This window comes from Protopterus annectens, chromosome 3.part1 (genome assembly GCF_019279795.1).
Source record: "Protopterus annectens isolate FY-2018-M chromosome 3.part1, PAN1.0, whole genome shotgun sequence".
NCBI classification, from domain to species: domain Eukaryota; kingdom Metazoa; phylum Chordata; order Ceratodontiformes; family Protopteridae; genus Protopterus; species Protopterus annectens.
Genome location: NC_056732.1, coordinates 1,269,407,263 through 1,269,431,313, shown reverse-complemented (window position 1 = coordinate 1,269,431,313; position 24,051 = coordinate 1,269,407,263). Strand labels below are relative to the sequence as shown.

The 24,051-nt window shown below is 39.5% G+C and overlaps 1 protein-coding gene across 2 annotated transcripts in view; it reads right to left on the bottom strand.

Annotated features, from left to right (window-relative positions):
* LOC122798413 (ubiquitin carboxyl-terminal hydrolase CYLD-like) overlaps nt 1–20,164 on the bottom strand; it is a 1,245,230-nt gene extending 1,225,066 nt beyond the window's left edge. Inside the window, exon 1 of one of the 2 annotated variants that reach the window (XM_044067332.1) lies at nt 20,048–20,164. In XM_044067332.1, coding sequence (XP_043923267.1) covers nt 20,048–20,073 — 26 coding nt within the window. In that variant the 5' untranslated portion in view covers nt 20,074–20,164. The remainder of the gene's footprint in view (nt 1–20,047) is intronic. The other variant, XM_044067333.1, reaches the window with a different exon arrangement.
* Nucleotides 20,165–24,051: the final 3,887 nt, after the last annotated feature.

Genomic DNA, 24,051 nt, shown 5'->3' with positions numbered 1-24,051 from the left:
AAGGGATCTGGGGACACAAGTAGATAGTCATCTTCTTTCCTTTGACAACCATGTTGCCAAAGTGGTTAGGAAATCCTATGTGGTCCACCTAATTAACAAAGGGTTTGCATCAAGATCAAAAGAAGTAGTGATGGCCCTCTACTTTAAGTCATCAGACCCATCACTTGAGTTCAATGCACCATTTTGGATGTACTCGACTAGGCATATCCAGCAGCTGGAGAGACCACAGAGGTACCTCACCAAGAGGATTACTGGCCTCAAACAGTTGTGTTATGCAACACAACTGAAAAAACTAAATCTGTTCTCCGTTGTGTACCGCCTACTCAGAGGCAAACTCTGCCTAACATATAGAGCCATGTCCAACACATAACAGTTGAACATGCTCCATCTAAGGAAAACAAAACTGAGTCGCACTACACACTCCAGGGATATGAACCTCATCACAACAATGAATACAACATGCTGGTGGGATAGAGTACCATCCCAGAGACTTGCCTTACTGTGGAACAGAGTCCCAATGTACATAAGACAGAGCCCCTTGCTGACACTTTCAATAGGAACCTTGATGAGTGGATGGGAAACAGACAATTCACGCCGGGGATCATATCAGCAGCCCCACTACATAGGGGCTTAGGGTACTAACTATTAGAACTAGGGCTTAGGAGCCTAACCAATGGGGTGGTGAAAGCTGCACAACTTGTCTATGCTAATATATGCCTTTGTGAAGATAGTCTACTACATACCTATGAACCTATGTGACAGGTACATGTCTACAGATAGTAGATGTGTACTTCACTGTACAGTCTGTTGTACAGCAGGCACATGCACCACATACTCTGTAATGCTTACAGATACTGGTGACTATTATGTACAGTGGGTGAGATGTGCACCTCGTGTCTTTTGTGCCATTGGGATGTGTGCTGGGTGGGACAGTCCTGGATGGCTTCTTGTCATGGTCACCCTCTTACACACATATCTGCCCATCCATCTTTGGCTTATTATACTGTGTTCCCCCTACATATATAGGTACATAGGTAGGTAATAGATTATCTGCCTGAAGGCATATATTAGTATGGCTAGAGTGTGTAGTTATCACCACACCTGGGGTTAGTTCCCTATGCCTCTGTGTAGTAGAGCTGATGAAGTGATCCATGGTGTGAAAGTTCAGTTTCACATACACTCATCAAGGCTCCTCTGGAAGAGAGTGTCAGTGAGGGACTCAGCTTAATGTAGGTTAGGAGCCTGTTCCAACACAAGGGAAGTCTGTGAGTTAGTAATGTATCCCTCCAACATGCTCCATTTATTGTTGTGATGATTATATCCCTAGAGCATGTGGCACAGTGAGCTTGGGTTTAATTCAAATAGAGCATGTACATCAGTTCTGCATTGGACATGGACCTGTATGTTGGGCAGAGATCGCCAGAGTAGACTGTATGCTACAGAGTACAGACCGAGTTACTTCAGTCTTGTTGCATGGGGCAACTGTTTGAGGCCAGTAATCCTCTTGTTGAGGTACTTCAGTGGTCTTTCCAGCTGCTGAAGGTGCCTAGTCAGATACATTGCAAGTGTGTCGTGGTACTCTCTGATGGGTCTGATGACTGATGAGTAGAGGGAACCTCCTTTGACCTACATGCAAAGACTTTGGCAATTAGTGGGGACACATAGCATGATTTTCTAACCACTTTGTGAATGTGTTTGTGAAAGTAGAGATGACTATCCACATGTGTCCACAGATCCCTTATTATTACCTCCATATTTAGGGTGTTGGGACCTATGTGGTATTTGTATGACTGTAGCTCGAGGCCATAATTTTGACACCACATCTGACTGACTGAGACCCTTTTTAAGGATGTCTCTGTTGTCCCAAACATTGATTAAGACAACCTTTTTGCAGTAATCCACAAACTTTGCTAACCATAGCCCTCGTGTGTTTGACTGTACTTCTGAAAAGTATACACCAGACAGGAGGGGTCCCAGGACTGAGCCATGGGGGACAGCAGTTGTTACCAGCTTACAGTCCAACAGGGAGACCACAATTCTTACCTTGTGGGATCTGTGCCCCAGTTGGCAATCCATCAGATGACATACGTGTTTATGCACAGGTTGTTGATTTTGTGGATATGACATGCGAGTGGGATGTTGGTAAAGGGCTTTTCAAGGTCTATGTAGGCCATGTGGAGCTCATTTCATTGATGTATGGCCTGGGTAACTGCCTTGAAAACAGTCTAGCAGGTTTAGGGACCATGATCTGCCCCTGACTAAACCAAAATGGGTAGGGTTCGGTGTTTGTAGGCTCCCAATAGCTCTGTTTATGAGTTTCATAATGATGGACTCCATGGCCTTGCAGATCAGTCTTATTAGGCTTATAAGACAACAGTTCCCATGGTCTGTTGTGCACCATCACATGTGGAGTGTGCCAAACGTTGCTGTAACCCATTCAACAGTTTCATATCCTGTACAGAGGGTGAGGATCAACAGACTGTTCAGGTGCAGGGTCTGTTTGTTTTGGAGTTCACATATGACACAGCCAGGGACACCAGGTCATCCCATAGACGCCATGTTTTTAGGTTTGGATAGAGCTGTTTAACCATTGTATATGTGATTTCTGGGTTTTCACAATCTCCAGGTATGGTAATGGGCCCTTTTGTCAGTGAGAGGGGGGTTATATATGTATGAACCTGTCTGAAAAGATGTTGGCAATGTTAGTCATGTATACATATTCATTTACACTTTGCACTAACTCAGAGTATATACGAGTTTACATTGATATTTATGACATAGCTAAAGAAAGCTTCATGGTTCTCTATGGAATCTTTGGCAATATGTTTGGCAGAGCTTGGCCTGGATAATGTTAGGAGTGCTCATTGTTTCTTGATGATAGGAGTGCTCATTGTTTCTTGATGATACTGATCGGTGATTATTGATCTTTGGATTTTAACTTTCTTTGAACAGCTTAAGTACTTGTATTACATAGTTTGATTATGACAGGGGTCCAATATATTATATGGGTCTGTTTTCATATCACTGTGTGCGCAAGGCAGGATTGGTGAATAGTGACATGTGTCTGGAGTAAGAACTGCAACTGACAGATATGTGTGGCCCACTGCTGTACTCAGACATGGCATAGGTGTGTGAGCATGCCCAGTATGACCTTTCAGTATGTTTTGGACTGACATTTGTTTAATTTGTTTTAAGTGTGTGAACATGCCCAGTATGACCTTTCAGTATGCTGACTGAAATTTGCTAAATTTTTTTTTAACTGTGTGAGCATGCCCACTATGGTCTTATATACTATGTGTGTGTGAAAAATCAAGTTGGTTTTTACTTCAGGGCTCACCTTTGTGTTGTACATTGACAGGAAGCATGCTGTGCCTGCAGGGCTTCCGTAAGTCAATTTGCATAGACTTATCAACATTTCTACATACGGGGGGGACAGCTATTATTTGTACATTTCTACCCAGGGGGGGCACACCTGATTGTTACTGTGGGTGTACATAGGATGAGGGGTACACCTGACACATACACATTTGCTAAGCCTGCACTGCTATGTCAAGTACTCCATTTCAGTCTGTACTGTTGCCTATCATACTGGCTTGAGGCATACCACTGTACTACAGACCTTAGCTTCCAAATACACACATATTAGTTTGTGACTTCATAGCCTACCCAACCCACATCACACTGCCTGGCCTGCTGTTATCTGTCTGCATAGGCCTGGGGGGGGGGGGGGTTGGAGGTTACCCATAGGCCTCTTTAGAGGGCATGATACAGCATTTGTTTGCGTTCGTGTTTGTCTACAACTGTCCTGCTGGCTGTGACTGTTAGGTATGTGACCCCCCCCCAACTGGTATGTGTGAATGACTTAAGTTGTGTCTGTGCCAGTATTGAGGGTGGTGCTGCAGGGCTGCCTATGTTGGATGCACATAGTGCACTCCCTATACATGTTTGAAAACAGGCAGTGTCAAGTTAGGCATCCCTTTTACTGTATGTGTGAGTCAGACAGAGGTGTCATTTCCAGGGTTCCTACTGAGTCAGTGAATGTGCTATGCATTGCCTCTTTGCCAAGGCTAGGGCATGCCTCCTTCTGCCTACAGGGACAGGCCCAGGTTGTTCCTCCTCCGAATCACACTGTGCCTGTGCAGGCCTTGGCAATGGTGGGGGGCCGTATGGCCCTGCCCCATGCTGTTCCTGCTGCAGCTGTTTCCACAGGATCATATTGTGTAGCATGGCACATACCATAACAATTTGGGTACATGTAGTTGGTGAGTAATGCAAGGCTCCACCAGATGTGTCCAGGCACCGAAACTGTGACTCTAGCATCCCAAACACATGCTCTATTATGATTCTTGTTTTTGTGTGCGCCTCATTATGGAGTTCTTGTTCAGGTGTGTGTGCATTTCTGATGGATGTCATCAGCCATGGCTCCAGTGCATATCCAGCATCCCCTACTAGGTGACCGTAGGGAATGTCCCCACTGACAAATGACTGGTACAGCCAGGTCAGATGCCAAATGTGGGAATCGTGATAGCTTCCAGGGTATCCAGCACACACATTCATTATTATGCCCTGGGCATCGCATACGAACTGGCAGTTGATGGAGTGGGAGCCCTTGTGGTTAATGTAAACCCTACCCTGCTCAGCAGGTGGTGCTTTGATGCATATGTGCATGCAGTCTATTGCACCCACTACCTCTGGGTATTCTGTTATTTGGTGGAAAAGACGCATATTGCTGGCCAATGCCTCACGGGAAGTGGGGAAATATATGTGGTCACCGACATGTGCTGACATGGCATCCAGGAACTGGTGGAGTACCCTGGATGCTAATGCCTGTGAAATCCCCATCATATCACCAGTTGGTCTTTGGAAGGTACCTGTAGCTAGTATTCTTAGGCCAACACATACCTTTGTATTCACAGGGATGGGTTCCCCTCTGTTGGTTGTGTGTGTGAGGCGTGGCCGGCACAGCTCAACAATTTGCTGTAGGAGGTCCCTGTCCACCCTATAGTGCTCTACTACCTCCAGCTCATGTAGCCCCTGGTAGGTTACCCTGGGTCTGTACACTCTTCTCCGTCTCCTCACTGTGGGTTGCTCAGCAGCATTCACAACATCACCACCCTCAGCACCTTGCACATGTTGGTTTATGATAGCAAGAGCAGCCCCTAACATTTTGTCTGACTTAAGCTTTTTAAGCTTTCCCTCTTTGTATACTGCAGTGTTGCAGAGTTCTTGAGAAAAAACAGGGGGGAATGGTGTTTGCAGAGTTTAAAGTGCTGGCCTAGTCTGCTGCCAGTTTAATTGGCTGATTCTGATCTATTTCACCTGGCAGCTCTGCTAGTTCTCCTTGGTTAACTTCCTACTACTTATTTTCCTTCCTTTTGCCTTTCTCTTTCTACCCGGGGGGGAAGCGCCACACAAACGCACACCAATGCGCGCACACGTTGTGTGCATGTTTGCAAGGAGTTTCCTATCTTATAACAGTGTGCACCTTGGGTTTGAGGTTTTCAAATAGGACAACTGTAGACACGTCTCTTTGCAGTCCTGAGCAACTCAGGGCAAACATGAGCCACTGTGCTCCATTTAACTTACAGCCTGTCTGACACACCTCCTCATGATGTCACCTATATTCTAGTCTTACATTCACCTACTCCAAATCATATACTCTTGGGACATGCCTCACATTCTGGGGAAAATTGGGATTCACTATCCTTATCCTCATTTGCATAGGATTGCCTAGTAATGCATGGTTACATCTCTCACACTGAGCTTCCCTCCCTTAGCAACCACTAGTCAGTAGCCATGTTGTCTTCAGCCTGCCATTCACCTGCATGGCAGAATAAGCTTTTTAGTGAAAATGCCTATTTTTGGCTTTTTTTAAATAAATGTTCTTGTTTTTTTAAGCGGCGCACGTTTGCGCGGTGCTGCGCTATGCTTAAACATCAGAGATCGGGAGGGGGGAGTAAAATTTTTATGTTTTTAAACATTTTGCACTGCCAATGGCCTTATATTTGGCCACTGGCATGCTTCAACTGTAAGCATCCTTTATTTGGAGCTGTCATAGCTCCGTTTAGCTATTTGCAGAAATGTACTCCGTTACCAAAGGAGTACATTTCTGCAGGTAACACTAATCTTCCACGGACAGGTTAGTATTTGCTGGATCTCAAATTTACCTAATTTGCATGGATTTCACCAGCAAATGAGGTAATTTGCATACCATGACACTGTCCATGCAAGACTAGCTTTAGCAGCCCTTGTGCACGCCCCTACAGTCTGTTCCTGGATCACACGGCAGACATCTTGCGTGTGTGACATCATACACTAGTCTAACACTCCGTGCAAGCTTTTGAGAATCCGGCCCATAGTTTTGTCAGAATAAATCCTACACAAATATAATATTTCTTAGCACAGGCCTAGAAATGAAGCCATACTAAAGCATGACCATATCTTCATTTCATATTTCTCATTTTACATACAACTTTAGTAAAACCAGTTTCAGTGAAGGATACCAATGAGCTCAGTGAGATACCAATGAGCTCAGTGAGATACCAATGAGCTCAGTGAGATACCAATGAGCTCAGTGAGATACCAATGAGCTCAGTGAGATATCCTTCAAGCCAAAACACTAAAAGGCATATGAAACTAAAATATTTTAAGACCTTTTAGAGATACAAAAATAGACAATTCTGGGACAGGTACTTGCAAAAATCAATCTCGTTTAGATTTGCAAACCAAGGTTAAGGAGACATGTAAAACTGGATAGAAGTTTTACAGGCTTTTGGAATTAAGAAAGATACTTTTAAGACAGAAGTCAGTTCATATGTTCCGAGTTGCAGAAACTACAAAGAACAATGCAGTTTATTACAGTTCTGAGTTGTTGTTGTGTCTTTCGGCTTATCCCGGTTAGGGGTCGCCACAGCGGAACTCCAGTCCGCTAATGTGTGGTAGTGGATTTTTACATGCCGAGTTAACAGCCCTGACACACAACCTTCAACGAAGGCACGCCCATTCACACATGCCTCAACACGGAAGACGCTCTAGCTGAGAATCAAATGGGACAATGTCTTGCTGTGAGGCGACAACGCTACCGCAGCACCACTACCGCGGCTACATTACAGTTCTGAGTAGCTACAGAAAAAGTTAATTTTAATCTTCAGAGTTACAGACGTTTGAGTAATCAGTTTGCAGTTGCATTCCTCAGATTTATAAAAGTTGGTTTGATAATTCATCAAAACATTGACTCAAGGTGGTTTCAGTAATATATCACTACATCGACCTCCACTGTATTTTTACACCTGCATATTGTAATAGTATTTATCAGACAATTACAGGGGGTGACTTCTATTCTGAAAGGTGCTAGAAGAGATTTGGCACTTGTTCATTACATCTCTGGACATTACAGCCACAGATATATTTTCATTTCTTTCATCAACGTTCAGTAATAACTATAAAATAATTAAACTGATATGTCAAACCAGAAGATCCTTCAATTTTGTATCATATCTAATGCAATAATTTTGGCTGACTTTCCACTAATGTGAATACTAAAGTCTAAAAAAAGTTTGATTATATCATGTAATTTCTTACTCAACATCTTACCATCAATATTACCAAGATGAAACCTATCACTGTCAAAGCTGTAATCCTTACTCTCAAAATCGTCCCAATTCCTTATCAAGCACTTGAGCCCAGTTCACGTTTAGCATAAATCTCCTGCAGGTATTCATTAAGCAATGCTGTTTTTGAACAGACAATTACTGAAACTTAAAGAATGCAGAACTTCACTTAAAATGAGACCAGGCTTTGCAAACAGAATATATTCTATCAAATTATACATAAAGTATAAAAAAGCATTATTAAGGTTATTAAATACTGCATGCAAAGAGAGTACAATAACCACTTTGACAAAATTCTCTGCAATGCTTTATTGGAAAAGTTAGAACCACTAAGGCATGCTACAGTTACATTTCTTTTACTAATTGCAGAAAAGTATCTTGACAATGCTTTAAAGTTTGCTTATCGGTAGAAGCAGCAAACAGAAACTGTACGTGATTTACAAGACAGGCTGTAAAGGCATATAACTGTGTGAAAGATTGGAAGACCAGAAATGTAAAAAGGGAGTGGATTCAAATAAAAAAAAAAACTAGCACATTAATTACTGTGTTGAAAACAGCATTTAGCTGATGAACAAACATAAAACATTATCTACCTGTGGCAAAAACTGAGCAAATGATGTGTGTGTATAGAAGAAACACATTTGTTACACAAACTCAAATAAAGTTTTGTATTTATTGCTCCCATCATGCTCTTAACGGGGAGACAGTACAGTAAACAAAAATGTCTTTATAGAGTATGTAACTCAAAGTGAAATAAATCAATGACTTTTCTGATGGACATAAATCCAAAATGGAAAACCCGTGAATTCTACAGCTGACACTAATGCCACACTAGCAAAAGACCATAAAAGCAGATAACATTTTTTTTTAACTACAGAACTTACAGTGGTAGACAACGACTTCCTGGAAACAGCTGTCTAACAAAATTAAGACGAGGAGAAATAAAGCATGACACTACTTCCAGAGACTTCAGAAAATTTGCACCAAATGCAAGTCTGTGATACAGGAAAAAAATGGATATGTTAAATGGCAGGCAGTTGGCAAAGAGGATAAGACTATGAGCCATCAATGAGCTGCTTCCTGTAGTATAAGGTTCGATTCCCTCACCTTTCCTTTGTTTGCTGTATGACCTTGAGCAATTCATTCAACCAGACAGTGCTTTGCAGCAATACAGAATTTGGTCTATGGTCCTTAATGATCCCCTGGACAATGTGCCTAGCAACTACTTATGAACAATGTTATGCAATATGAACCTATGAGACCATAGCTGCTGAACATGTTCCAACAGACGGTAAAACTATTTTAACACTCATCAGTTTCTTATCCAATGTGTGTTAATTGAAAGGAAAGAGAAGCACACGTCTTGTAAAAATATTCCGCATGGGCTGGCTCCAGTGGCAACCATACTAAAACCTGATGGAGCTGTTGCATTCCATGGAAATTATAAATTAACTATTAACCAAAGTAGTTTATCTGAACTCTAACTAGACCTTAAGTGGAAGGCCCTTCCATACTGCAGACAGTGGCTAAAATGTTTTCATAATTAGATACATGCTCTGCTTAAAATGTTTGATACAGTCTAAGAAAATGTGAATTCTTAACACTGATAAATTAATATATTCTACAGCTGCATAGGAAAATTATTTCAGTTTCAAGTGGCAATAAGAGTCAAGGCACAAGAAAGATGTGGTAAAGCTAGTTACTCAAAATGTCAGTAATTTGTTAAATGAATAAAATGTACTCAAAGTATGCAATACATACATGAACACAAAACATAAAGGTTTCTAAAAACTGTCTTCATACTGTACATTACTTTTACCCCATCATAAGAACTGCAGTTAACCAAAGGAAATCATTCTCTATAACAAGAAAGCCAGTTGCTTTGCAGGTGCGATATGATAATTATTATTACTATCATGATCATAAGCCTGAGGGAGATGCAATCAATTACCTAGAGTAAATACAGCTGTGTTAACATAAGTGCCTAGCACTTTCTTAAAATACCAAATTGCCAAAGCAATAATGTAGCCGTGACCTTATAAGCAGCATGCAGTGTGCACAGCCTTCACAAATACCGTTCAAAGTTAAGTAAATAAAATCTCAATCATCAGTTTTCCCTGCTTAGATCCCACTTTTCTTTGCCCACTGGGGAAACTACAGCGCCAGTCTCAAGACATTGTATTGTTTGGGGTGGGGCATGTATTTGTCCCACCCACAAGCCTACCTATGCACAGCTCTCTCTTTCTCCAAGACTAGATAAGGATTAAATTCTGGAGCATGCACCCCATATGTTAAAGAATTCTGTTATGGAATCTTCTGTTATGGGTATGTAAGCTGATCCTACCTACAAGATCTATCCTATTAAGTAGATGGAATTATACAACTTATCTAAAAGATTCACATCCTCTCCTATGGTTTATAAATACAGAACAGTCCCATATAGAGTTATTGTTGATGCTTGCCTAATAAGAAAAACTTCTTTCCTTGCACTCTAAAATTGAGGTGCAAACATCAGAAACCACCACACTGTCTCCTCATATCATCAAAGGAAACCATGCAAGAAACTAGAGGAAAATAACTTTGAGAATATCGGAAAGACTATAAATTAAAGGCCATGCAGGATGCCCAGTACAAAAAAACTGTACTCTGTATTATAATTGGCTCTTGTCAGTAACACGGCATATGGAATCGAATTTATGTATCTTGATGCTCATGCCAAGAAATGCCACTTCAGAATGGTTCTTCTCTTGCAAAAAGATTCAAATTCGGAACTCATGTACCCACAGCTCACATTAGGATCTTTTTATTCTTACTTCTATCCTACACCTCTTATATGACTGCTTATCTTTGTATGCTTTTCAAGAAAAGCTGTCAAGTTGTTCATAGGTTTTACTAGGCTATCAGCCCTAGGGCCTATGCAAGCCTAGCCATAACAACTCCCTGGATATTTCTTCCCACAATATTTACTTCTCCAGGCCCCTGTCTGGTGAATTTCCTATCTCCCATCCAATCATCAAGGTTCCTTTTGAAGAAAGCCAATGAGGCGCTCTGCTTGATATATATGGGCAGTCTATTCCAGAGTATGGGGAGTCTCTGGGTCAGGAACCTATCCCTCCAGTATGTTTTGTTCATTGTGATGACAAGGTTTAGATCCCTGGAGCATGTGGCTCTGAAGGATTGGGATTTCTTTAAGTGGAGCATGTCCAACAGCTCGGGGTTTGACATGGCCTTGTATGTTAAGCAGAGATCGCCTCCGAGTAGACGATATGCCACAGAGTATAGCTGGAGTTTTTTTAAGACGGTCAGTATATGGCATCTGCCTTAGGTCTGTGATTCTTTTAGTGAGGTATTTCTGTGGCCTTTCCAGCTGTTGCAGATGTCTTGTGAAGTACATACCAAATGGGGCATTATACTCTATAATGGGTCTAATGAGGGATGAGTACAGTGGGACAATGACCTCCTTTTTTCTGGATGAAAAGCCCTTAGTGATGAGGTGTGCCACATAGAAGGATTTCCTGACTGTTGTGGCAATGTGGTTATCAAAAGTGAGACCACTGTCCACCTGTGTCCCTAAGTCTCTCATCACACTTTTGATGTTTAGTGTCCTGTCACCTATGTGGTAATTCATGGGTACATGTTTTTTTCCAAAGGGGATAACTATACATTTCTTGGCATTAAGCTTGAGCCCATGGCTCTGGCACCAGGCATCTGTTTCTGTAAGGCCCTTTTGTAGAATATTCACATCATTTGGGGATTCAATAATGGCTCCCAGTTTGCAGTCATATGCAAACTTTGTTAGCCAGAGTCTCTTAATGTTGGCCTGTACTTCAGAGAAGTAGATGCCAAACAAGAGTGGTCGTAATCATTACAATCCAAGTTATCACTATATAATTTTATAGTGCTGATCTTATCATAATAATTCTTTGCATTACTGTGCATTTTAGATTTCAATTGTAAATTTTCAGACATGTACAAACGGAACACTTTTATTCAAATTAGCAGTGCTCATCTTTGTATGCATTTCAAGAAAAGCTGTCAAGTTGTAATCATTACAATCCAAGTTATCACTACATAATTTTATAGTGCTGATCTTATCATCATAAATTATTTGCATTACTGTGCATTTTAGATTTCAATTGTGAATTTTCAGACACATGTACAAACGGAACACGTTTATTCAAATTAGCAGTGCTTAAACCTTCTTGTATTTCTACTTCAGCAGTATCCTCCAAAATTAAATTAATAAAACTGTCTGCCCTGTCTATAGACAGACTACTTTAACTGCAAACCTCTCTAAGCTAAATCTCATGAATGTTCATATACACAATTGTACATTACTTATTATTCCTTTTCTCTTGTTCCCTATCAAAATATACATATATATGCTGGAAAGGGAATAAGGAATTAATCTTTTGCCCTGCTGTGCGTTTTATTTTTCTTTAACTGGAAAGATCAATTTAGCATTAATGTTTGGACACACTAAATATAACACTAATAAACTTGGAAAATAAATTTATTAATTTCCTATTTCTCATCCCAGGATTAATGTTTCTGGACAGCTTGTTGAATCAAAAATAGGAGCTTTTACACAAACACAACACTTTGCCCAGTTTTTTGAAAGAACATTGATATTGCTATTATTTTATCTGATAAAGGAATGGCAATTGTGGTAATGAACAGTCATTATACTTCTAAAATATGCTGCAGGTTAAATGATTCAATGGTCTATAAGAAAGTGAGTGGCAATCTTATGGTTGAGTATAAAAGATAAACAATTCCAAATTAGTACTTATGAAAATGATCAACTAATGATACACTGTACAATTTTCAACTGTTGAACTTCTTACATAGTCAATGTATGGTTTTCCCATGACTCAAAAGGCTTTAATAAAAAAAAAAAAGAGTATGCTTTCTTGCAGTTCTCACGATGTTGTTTGCTTTAATGACAGTTACTGTGTATCCAGACTGTTGGATACTCTTATTGTTTGAAACATTTTCTGGACTGCTGCCGTTAGCAGACCTTTTGTCAATAGCAAGAGAGAGGTCTGTGCATCTCCCTTGGCAGTCCAGCAACAGGTGCGATTCTGATCAATACTTGTCTTATTAACCCTTGCACTCTAGTATTATAGGTTGCACCACAATTCTGAAATGGCTAAAAGGTGGAAAAGTAAAGCTCCCACAGCATTTAGACAAGGAATGTTACATACTGGACCACTGGGCACTTAAGCACAAATACCACTAATACTTTAGTACGAGTTATACAAATCATGGATAGACATTAAGAGTGTATGTGGGAGACAGTGCAAAGGAAAACTCCTGCAAAAAAAACAAATACATATTATATATTTGTGTGTGTGTATATATATATATATATATATATATATATATATATATATATATATATATACACACACACACACACACACACACACACACACACACACACACACACACACAATTACAGTGAATTTATGATAAAAACTTAGTTCTAAGATGGAGAAAATGTAAAAAAATAAAAACATCAAAACTTCAAACACTACAGAAAAATCCTAAACACAAGTCTATAAACATGAAAAATATTACTCTGATCCTCAAAACAATCTAACAATCCAAAACATTCTGATCCTCCAGAAAAAATATACTTAAGCTGCAACAGTGTCCCAAATCTTTATCCAAATATCTCCCCTTCAGAAACAGCTGTCAAATTCAACCCTAATTTCATTGATAGTACAGTGGCCCTTACCTCAAGCTCTTCCCCACATCTCCTCTGAATCATGACTTCCACCTATTTCCTACAACTCCACTTTCATATTACAACCTGCTGTGATATCCAGCTATATCCCACCGGACTGCCAACAATTAAATGAGATGTACCTTATTATCCTGAGTCAGTAACTAAGGAGTTTCAATCCTCAGTACTGACTCCAATATGAGACTGTCACTTAAACAGAAGTAATATTTCACAATTTTCCCCTAACAGCACAACAGGAACATGCTCTATTATCATGGGACTGGACTATCAATACCTCTGTCCACCCCCAAATATTTTCTTATTATACTCTTCAGAGCAATGTGTCCCACTTTAAGACCTCTGATACACTCAAGTAAATTTAAATCTCACACATCCAAACACTTCTGGGAAAGCCTGACAGATTTCCAGCCATCTCCCTTCCCTAAAATAATATGGTAATACTGACACAAATCAGAGTGTCTTTATGCCCTTCTAAAGGGGTGTCCAATTATGAAAATTAAATATCAAAATAAATGACAGCTATGACCATAAGTGACCAGGCCTTCGAGGTGACCCGAGGAGTATCAGATAGGTAGAAGCACACTCATCTCTAAAGAAAAACAGTAACTTCCAGCCACAATATAAAGTAATGAAAAGCATTTAATAATGAGTAAAATAATTACAAGATTGAATTCTGGTGTTTGAGAGTTATTGATTTACAATCACCGGAAATGTGAAATTAAACTGGAGGATAGGAGTCCATTATTCTAGAAAAACTCTATCTTAAAAATTAAATTTTCCTAATCCAACTAAAGAATACTGTCTCTGATCTAATCTAACATACAACAGCAAGGCAAAAGGCAGGCTGACAGTTTTTGGTGAGTTCTCTTTCATGGGTGTCCACTGAATACACATCACTTGACAAAACTGCTCTGTATTTGACAAACTGCATTTTAAACTTCTAATTTAAATAAATAACAGTCAGCTGTTTGAAAAAAAATCTTTTCCTGTCGATCAGCTGTTTAAACAATAATTTAGCAACCAGGAACATTCTAATGACATCACTCAGCGTTCAGCTGATTCTCCACAGTACTTTAGAATGTCCCACTCAAACATGCGCAGTTAGAAATGTATCAAAACACTGACAGATTATTTGAACATTCTGTTGACACAGGGAAATGCTCACAATTCAAAACTTATTTACATGTTCACAATTAGACATGCTGACATACAACACAAGTTAACCTGAAAATATACACAAATCTTCTGCCAGACATGCTAATACAGATGACAGGGTTTTCATTTTATTCATACCTACCTCTACTTCTCATATAAGGTTATTAAATAAAATCAACCCCTCTTCACTTTCAGAAAACTGTCTCCCTGTAGAATACGTTAAGCTTACTGACAACTCCATTGCATATCCAGGTTTTGATTATCATTAACAGGTCCATCCAAGAATCCTATGTTCCTTCCCTTTGGAGAACATTCTATGTTATCCCTCTCCACAGAGGTAACAGCTTTACTGACCTATCCAACTACTAAAAAATATATTCCTAAACAACTCTTTCAGCGTCTGTTACAAGAAAGTCAGTTAACCCCTATACAACATGGCTTTTGACCTGCTTATAGCACAACAAACACTGCTTTCTTAACTTTTATAGATATCATCAATAAGACCACTGTAAAATTCTCTCTTCATAAAAAAATCACTCCTGTTGAAAATGTTTACCATGGCTCTTATTCTTTTTCAATGATTTTCTAACAACTTATCTGATCAACACCAATCTGTAAAGTGGCTCTCATCCCTTTCTCCATACATTTCAGTCAAGAAGCTTTATCCTTGGTCCTCTACTTTTTAACATCTTTGCTAACAATTTACATATTACCTCTCAACAAGCTTCTCTTGTACAGTATGCAACCAATTCCACACTTGCTCATCATACAGCCTCTCTCACCTACAATCTATCACTCAATATGCCTTTAACTCTGAGGAACATACATCCTTTAACAACCAACTTCTGCTTAACCCCCCCCCCAAAAAAAAGATCTTAAATTGTATATTCAAGGGGAAAAATAATTTCAGACTTATCTCCATAAGCAATGCTGAAATCAAAGTAGTTCCCTGTACTAAGTTGTTACAACAGATGCCAACTTGAAGTTTGATCTCCATATACAAAACTGCAAAGTGAAAACAAAAAACACATAAAAAATTATGAATGCTATACAGGAGGTAAGAAATTTCTAATTTACTCCAGTAGAATTACTCTGGTCACCACAACATGCCTGCTGTTTTTTATTCTACATGATTTTCCCATCCTAACAAATCTATAGATGTCACTAAAAGCTAAACAAGAACAAAGTTACAATAAAATAGCAAGAGTTGCATCTAATCAGCCACAGCAATCTCACCACTGCATTACACTCATAATACTAAACTGGTTAGAATTTCCCCATTACATAGAGCACACTCAACTGCTTTTAATTCACAGACGATTATACAACCCTTCTTCCTGCCTAGCTATCAGCTTCGTTCTTCACCACCATCTCCCAAATTGTCCTCTTCATTCTGAAAATAACTAACGACTTAAGATGTATAAATTAAAAAAAAACACTCATTGGACAAAATCATTTATTTAAGTTTACATATAAAATTGTTCTAAATCAAGGCTCTGTTTCACATCAGACTAATCCTCCAATTTTTCCCTCTATTTATTTCCGTAATGCCCATCTTAAAATCTACTTTCTTAACCTCTTGTACTACCACCTAATCTTCCTGCCCTCTTACTTCTACATTTTCCACTTTGGTATCATACTTTTTCTTATCTCATTTTTATTTATTTTTTATTTTATTTGACATGGAAAATCCAACTGGGTGGAGACCCATTTTCAGAGGAATCCCCAGCGAGAAAAGCTCCACAGTCATAAAGACAAAAATCTACATACAATTGACATAAAATATAAAGCAAAATAAAGTGAATGTTACATAGTACAAATTATTGAAAGTATACCAAAGGATACAAATGATTCAGAATACAAGCAGTACATGGTAGTGAGACAAGGAAACCAATTTACATACCATTGTTCCTAATTTATGGAAATTTTACTAGTTTCTAACAACAGAATGCAATTGGTATAACTAGGTTAATAAGAAAAGGTTTGAAATAATTATTATAGAAATGTTAAACGAGGTGATAAAAGAAGTAGTTTGGAGGAGAGTCCACTCAGTAGTAGTAACTAGAACAGAGGTACATTGGTATAAAGAATAGCGATAATTAACCTGGACTGAAACATGGACAGCGCCATAAATTGGATAAATGGCTTTTGAACAATTTTTTTTTTTTTTTACAGTGGGCAGTATGTGATGTAGATCTTAAAGTTTGAGGGAGAGTATTCCAGATTTTGGCTGCATGATTTGAATATTACTGGCTTTGGTTACTTTTAATAGTGATTTATTAGTGGACTGTAAGCAATGACTGTTGGAATAAGGTTGCAGTTTTGTAGGATAGGTTTTTTTTCAGGTTAGTATAGTAGTTTATGAGCCATGGCAAGCTGGGTATAAGATAAAACAATGAGGTAATCCTACTCATGTTAGTTGTTTCAGACAAAGCAGAGATGGGATCTATATGGACAGTCTGTTGCCAATTTTGCTATTTTATTGCAGCAGGTTTCTAGTTTTCCTAGATCAGTTTTCTTAAGATTGCCAAGTATGGGTGAAGTACAACGTAGAGTAGAGAGTTCCTACCATTTCTCTTATAACTTCTCATTCATCGTGCCCCCTCCTCTCAGTTTGCCTTCACTGTTTACTTCTGCACTATACAAAATCCCTCACTAACATTTCCCTTCTCTACATCTCTCCATCTTCTGTACTAGGACTCTCATGTGTGTGTACATATAACCTTTATCTTATCGACTTCCCTGTAACTGTCACTACTTATTTGCCAATGATACTATACTTTGTGTAGACCATCCATGCAGTCTTCCAAAATAAGTAATAAAACTACTCTGTATTTAAACAAATAGAACATAAATTTTCATTGTGTGTCTCAGTTACAAGAGCAACTTAAGGAGTTGCATTCTATACTTGATTTGTAATTGTAGTTTTCTTATCCTGTGCATTTTACTATCCTATTTTCATTATTTATACTGCATCTTGGAGCTTTTCTCTCAGAGCCTCCACCGACAATGGGTATTTTGTGCCCAGCTAGACTTTCCTGTTAAACAAATGTCAATAAATTAGCCAAACACACACATGCATGATGTACCCACTCGTTTAAAAGCACAGTACTTTGTAACATTTAGTGTTTTTAATCAAATTAATTGATAGCGATAAAATTATCAAGGGCGTTTACTAACTTAAAACTACATATACAGCTCAAAGTTATTTGCTGAAGAACCAGAAGCAAAGTCCATTAAATGAGGGTCATTTTAAAATCTGAATTCACTTAAAAAGTTAATAGAATGAATTGCGCGTCTGTATACATTTTCTGAACAATAAGAATGCATGAGTAATCTGTCTGGCATGACAGACCGCAAGTTATTTACAAGGATGTCAAATACTGGGAGAAATGGGCAAAAATTATGGAAAATCTGGGACAGTCGAGAGCAACGCGGAAGTAATCTTGGACCTAGGTGCGCGTTACTGTAATTACAATAGTCATTCACAAAACACAGTATATACAAGAAAACCAAAGGTAATGACAGCAAGCTAGGGTTACCACCTGTCCCACTTTGCAAGGGACAGTCCCTCTTTGGGCAGTTGTGTCCTGACCAAAAATATTAAAATGGCAAATGTCCTGAGATTGTAGGACAAAATTATGTCCCATATTTCATGTAATAGTTGCATAAAATAGTTATTTCTGTATGTAAAATACCTAAATGTTACAAGAAACAAAATAAGCAACTAAACTGCTACAAGAATAAGCTTTCATTTAGGCAAAAAAGTAAAGTTCTATCCTTTGTACTGACCGTGGGTATGTGTCGACCTGTAAAATCTGATGTGTGTCCCGAAAACGTCCCACTTTGGCCATTTGAAAAGGTGGCAACCCTACAGCAAGCGGCATCTACAGACGTAAAAAGACACCCGTTGCAGTGTAATAAACATGCATTTGCCAAGAAGATTTGATGAACATGCTTCACCTCAAAAAAAGGGGTGTATAAGCCACAAAACTATGGGCTAGGCTTGTAAATGCCCTCGGGCAGATAGCCTAGTATGAACCTATGAACCTATAAGAATCGAGGAGAATATCGTTGCAAGTGGGTCTTTATAACGTTAGACATAGCCCCAACCAAGAGCAACAGCCTGCTTCATTTTTTTGTATTCTTCTGCCAGCCCCTATATGTCATTACACTGAAGATGACAGTAGCGCTCTGAGTGATTAAACTCCATAAAAAATATAAGGGAAACATACTCAACTGTCCAAATGTACTCAGACTGTCCATATTTTTGCCTGATTATTTCCGGTTCTGGCAATCACCGAGGACGAATCACTAAATAATGACATACACTGAAGTTTCAGACTTGTCGTTCAGAAAATGTATACTAACATAAATGTCATTCTAGAAACTTTCTAAGCTTATAGTAATAGTATTTAAAATACAATCCCTTTCATTTGTTTCCCATTACTTTAGGATTTGTCCAGATTTCTTGCTGTAAGAAGTTGAGAAGTATGAATAGGTCACTTGAGAAAGTTTTAAGTTTATCAAAACACTGGACATATTTTTGCTTCACTTGCCTACAAGTGTAACATCGTCCAAACGACTGGTGAAATTACTCCAGTATATACAGTTACACTACTGTCCTGGTTCAGCACCCCTACCAGTTTAACTAGAAAGGTTATTGCTACAAAACTCACAGGCGAAAACACTGTGTAACAGCAATGGCGGTTTTGTGACGCTTCAGGGCTGCACAACATAGCCTGTGAGAAAGCAAAGCAATGAAACTGAAAGTATACCGACGACATACCTTATTGTTGCATGCTGCTGTTTTGTTTCTATATCGCCAAACTGCCAACGAATTTTGTTTCAAATAGCCTCCTGGCTAAAACCTATGCTACAAACCCAAACTCCGTGTCTTCTCTGTCAAATAATTAAAGCAAATAACAGCAAACAGTAATGCAATGAACCAACCCTGGTCCAAAATATGTACACAGAGTGAGACAAGGGCTGTCATCTTTCCAAATAACAAATGTGGGACATTTCTTACTGAACTGTGATCAGGACACCCAACATCTTTTGGCAACAAGACTTACTTGTTTCACTTTCTTGCCAACATAGACTCCACTAAAGAATAATAATATATCAAAATATTCCGGATCCTCCCCTTCTAAAGCTGAGTACAACATTTTAAGCATGTATTTGCCTCTAAAAAACCGAGGACATTTCATGTTTTCTCGCATTGCTGTCACTTCTGCAGAAATGTGGGAACTGATGCAAAAACAGGAAAGAAAAGCTGGTAATCCAAGAATTAGAGATGTGTTTACACTTCCAAAGTTAAAGTATGGGGGGGCGCGCTAAATTCTGATATCCGCTTGAGGAGAAGTATACCAGCTCTACTCAGATAAATTAAATTAGTACACACCTATGAACCTATAAATTAAAAACAGAAGTCCTATAAGTATAACTGCATCTAACCGTCATTTATATGTTCAAACTGTACAACATCACAATCCCAGAGTGAACCGCAGCTCAGTTATCATCTACTTACCAAACTGTAAAGCCACTATGTCTCATAAATTGCGAAACATATAATAATAACAAACTTTCGGGAATTCCCTTAATCCATCTCAATTTCCGTACGAAGGCGACAGCTGTGGAATTTGGAAGACCGGACAGCGCAGGAAATCTTAACTCCGCCCAGTAATTAAAATAGGAGGGCGGGGTTAGATTAAAGGGACAGGACTACACAACAAGACGTGAAAAAATCAGTTTCGTGCCTTGGGCAGAGCTCAAAACTTAGTGCCTGCACACCTCTGTAAAATGTCCACATTTTTGCCTCATATTTTGGTCTATCCCTCATGAAAACTATTTTTTTCTGACAAATTACTAGGATGATCGCATACCTCTTAACTGTACAGATTTTCGCGGAATGTCCAGATTTTTGCCTCATATTTCTGATGTGCTCCTCCTAAAATATGTACCTGTCTGGCAAATGGCTGAGGATTGAAGTCATTAAATAATGACAAACATTTGAGTTTAAGACTGCATTAGGATTGCCACCTTTTCAAATGCCCAAAGTGGGACATTTTTGGTACAAACGTCAGATTTAGCAGGGCGAAACATGCCCAGGACCAGTACAAAGGACAAAACTTCAATGTTTTGTCTAAATAAAAGCTTATTCTTGAATCATTTTAGTTGCTTATTCTGTTTCTTATAACATTTAGGTGTTTCAGGTACAAAATAACTGTTTTATGCAACTATTACATAAAATATAGGAAATAATTTTGTCCTAAAATCTCAGGACATTTGCAATTTTTACAATTTTTTTGCAGGACACAACTGCCCAAAGAGGGACTGTCTTTCGCAAAGTGGGACAGGTGGTAACCCTACTCTGCATCCTCAGAAAATTCATGTTAATGCAAAGCCTATTATTCTATCAACTTTCTCAGTTAAGAGCAATATTTAAAATCTGTCCCTGTTTGTCCCCCATCATTTTAGGTTTTGTCCAGCTTTTTTGCTCTAAGAGGCTGAGCGGTATGAAGGATTAAAGTCACTAAATAGTAACATGCATTTGAGTTTCAAAGAATGCCTTCTATAAAAAAATCCTGTTATTCTAGCACTTTTCAAAGTTTATAAGAGCAATATTTAAAATGTGTCCCTATTTTTGGGCCTTTGTACCCCATTATGTCAGACTTTGTCCAGATTTCTTGCACTTAGAGGTTGAGGTATGAGTGCCTGACCTCCCATTTTTGTGAGATCATTGTTAAAATAATCTACAGTCACATACACAGTATGATGTTTCTCTAGAAGCTTCATAGCCCCCCCCCCCCCCACACTGATGGAACAGACACCTATGCTGAGCTAGACACCAATGCTTTATACAAGCACCTGTACAACTGTATTGACTCTCGTGTACCTGCTAGAACCAAAGCAAGATCTTCAAGGAAAAAAAATGCCTGCCTGGTGGACAACTGCCATTAATAGGATATACAACATGAGAAAAAAATTGCAGGTCTCAGAACTGAAAACACTCCTTTCTCAATTTGAACAAGCAAATAAGACTCCTAGTAAAGTCTTCCAATGCTAACTTCTTCTTCTTCTTTTGGCTTTTTCCTGGTAAGGGGCCACAGCACATCACCTGTCCACTCATGATTGGCAGTGGAGTTTTACTGTGTTGAGTTGCCAGCCCAGTGCCCAACCTTCCACAGAAGGTACACACACATGCACTCACGCCTAGGGCTAATTTAGAGTGACCAATCCACCTACAGAATGTCTTTGGGATGTGGGAGGAAACCGGAGCACCCGGAGGAAACCCACGTGACCACAGGGAGGACATGCAGACTCTGCACAGAAGGCACCCCAGCCGAGGATCTGTGATGCTGTGAGGTGGCAATGCTAACTGCGGCCGCCCCTTACAAGGCTAAATACAAATCCAAATTAGCTTCCCTAACTAAGGATAACCACAAGGCATTCTTTAGTTACATCAGTAACCTCAAAGGTAAGGCCCAGAATTGTGCTTTGTAGTTAATGGTACTACATATAGAGAACCTGTGGATATAGCAAACCTGCTGCCTGACAGGTTTAGTGAAAACTTCAGTCCCCTGTCCTTGCCACATATACCCCAAAGCATTCCTAACATCTGTCACCCATACAGTATCTACAAGGAGCAGGTCTAAATGTTGTCTCCATGGCCAAAAATACACAGTCTATGGGAGCAGACAACATCAAAGGCTGTGATCTATATGGGTTAAAACAGGAATTAGCATTACCAGTGGACACACTTTTCAATCACAGCCTAAGCACTGGCTTTATTCCAGTGGAATGGAAAACAGCTACCATCATCCCTATGTACAAAGGGGATGCATCCACAGACCCCAGGAGCTACAGACCCATTAGCCTGACCAAATTTATCTGCAAAGGCATAGAATGAATCATTATGGACCTTATTAACAAAGATATAGGAAATCTCCAAACACTCAACCCCCACCTAGTTTGACTTTGTCAAGGGGAGATCAGGCTTGTTAAACTTGGTGGACTTCTTCGAGACAGTTACCGAAGCCCAAGATAAGACCAAATCTGTGCATACAGTCTACCTAGACTTAGCCAAGGCCTTTGACACAATCCCCCACTCAGGCATCATGGATAACCTCTCCGAGCTGGATATCAACCCATATATTGTCAGGTGGGTTGCAAACTGGCTCACTGATAGAACTCATACCATGAAAATAGGAGACCTCCTCCAGCAGACCCATAACAAGTGGTGTTCCACAGGGATAGGTTTAGGAACACCTACTGTTCAGAATCTGCTTCTCCAAAGTACAGGCTAAAACTAAAGGACTGCGGCTGACAAAGTTTGCTGATGACTGCAAACTGGGACGAATCACTGAAACCCCTAGCAATGTCAACATCCTTCAAGAAGGTCTTACTTAGACTAATGACTGGTGCCAAAGTCATGGTCTTAACTTAATGCAAAAAAATGCAGTATCATCCCCTTCAGCAAGGTTGATGTTCCTGCAAACTACCACATAGAGAGCAATACCCTAAGCATACAGTCAGTGGTGAGTGATCTGGGCACACAGGTCAACAGCAACCTTAGCTTCAATCACCATGTCTCCACAGTGGTAAGAAGGGTATTTTATATTGCTCATTTCATAAGTAAGGGCATTGCCTCCAGAAAAAAGAAGTTATAACCCCCTGTACTCTTCCCTCATCCAGCCAATAGTAGAGTATAATGCTCCATTTGGTGTGTTCCTTTCTAAACACCTGCAGCAATTGGAGAGACCACAAGGTTCCTTACAAAGAAAATCCAGGGTCTTCAAGATCTGAGTTATGCGGACAGACTGAAATAATTGTCACTTTACTCTATGTCATACAGACTGCTCAGAGGTGACCTGTGCCTTACATATACAGCAATCTCTGACCCAGCTTTAATGGAAATCCTGCACATCCACAAGTCAAATGGCACATGGGTCACACAATCAAAGGACCTTAACCTGGTATGTGACATCAACAGAACTTACTGGACAGATAGATGTGTCCCACAGAGATTGCCTCATCATTGGAACAAGCTTCCTATTCATGTTAAACAAAGCCCATCATCGGCCCTATTTAAGCATAATTTGGATGATTGAATGGGTAACTGGAAATTCATCCCAGGAGTTCAACCTGTGTACCTCTTGGACAGGGGCAACAGATGCTGATTTCAGTGTCTGCTTGAACCAGACACCCTTGTTAACATAAGTTGAATTTGACAAGGCTTGTGAGGGCCCTGGGTCTGTTAGCCTGGTAACCTCCTATTGATCCTATGATCCTACTTTATATCCATCCCAGTCACACTTTTGATCCCCATGGAATAAAAATGTATGCTTTTGTGTTCCATGAACTTTGTAGAGAGCAACATGACTTCATTGCTAGAAGATAAAGTTATAGTTCTTTTGGGATCATGTAAAGTTACGCCACACTTGTATTTTATTAATATGAGTGACTGTAGTATATGTATTTTATAAGAATGCTGGGGAACAAGTGCAAATGGCTTGACATGCAATTGCAATG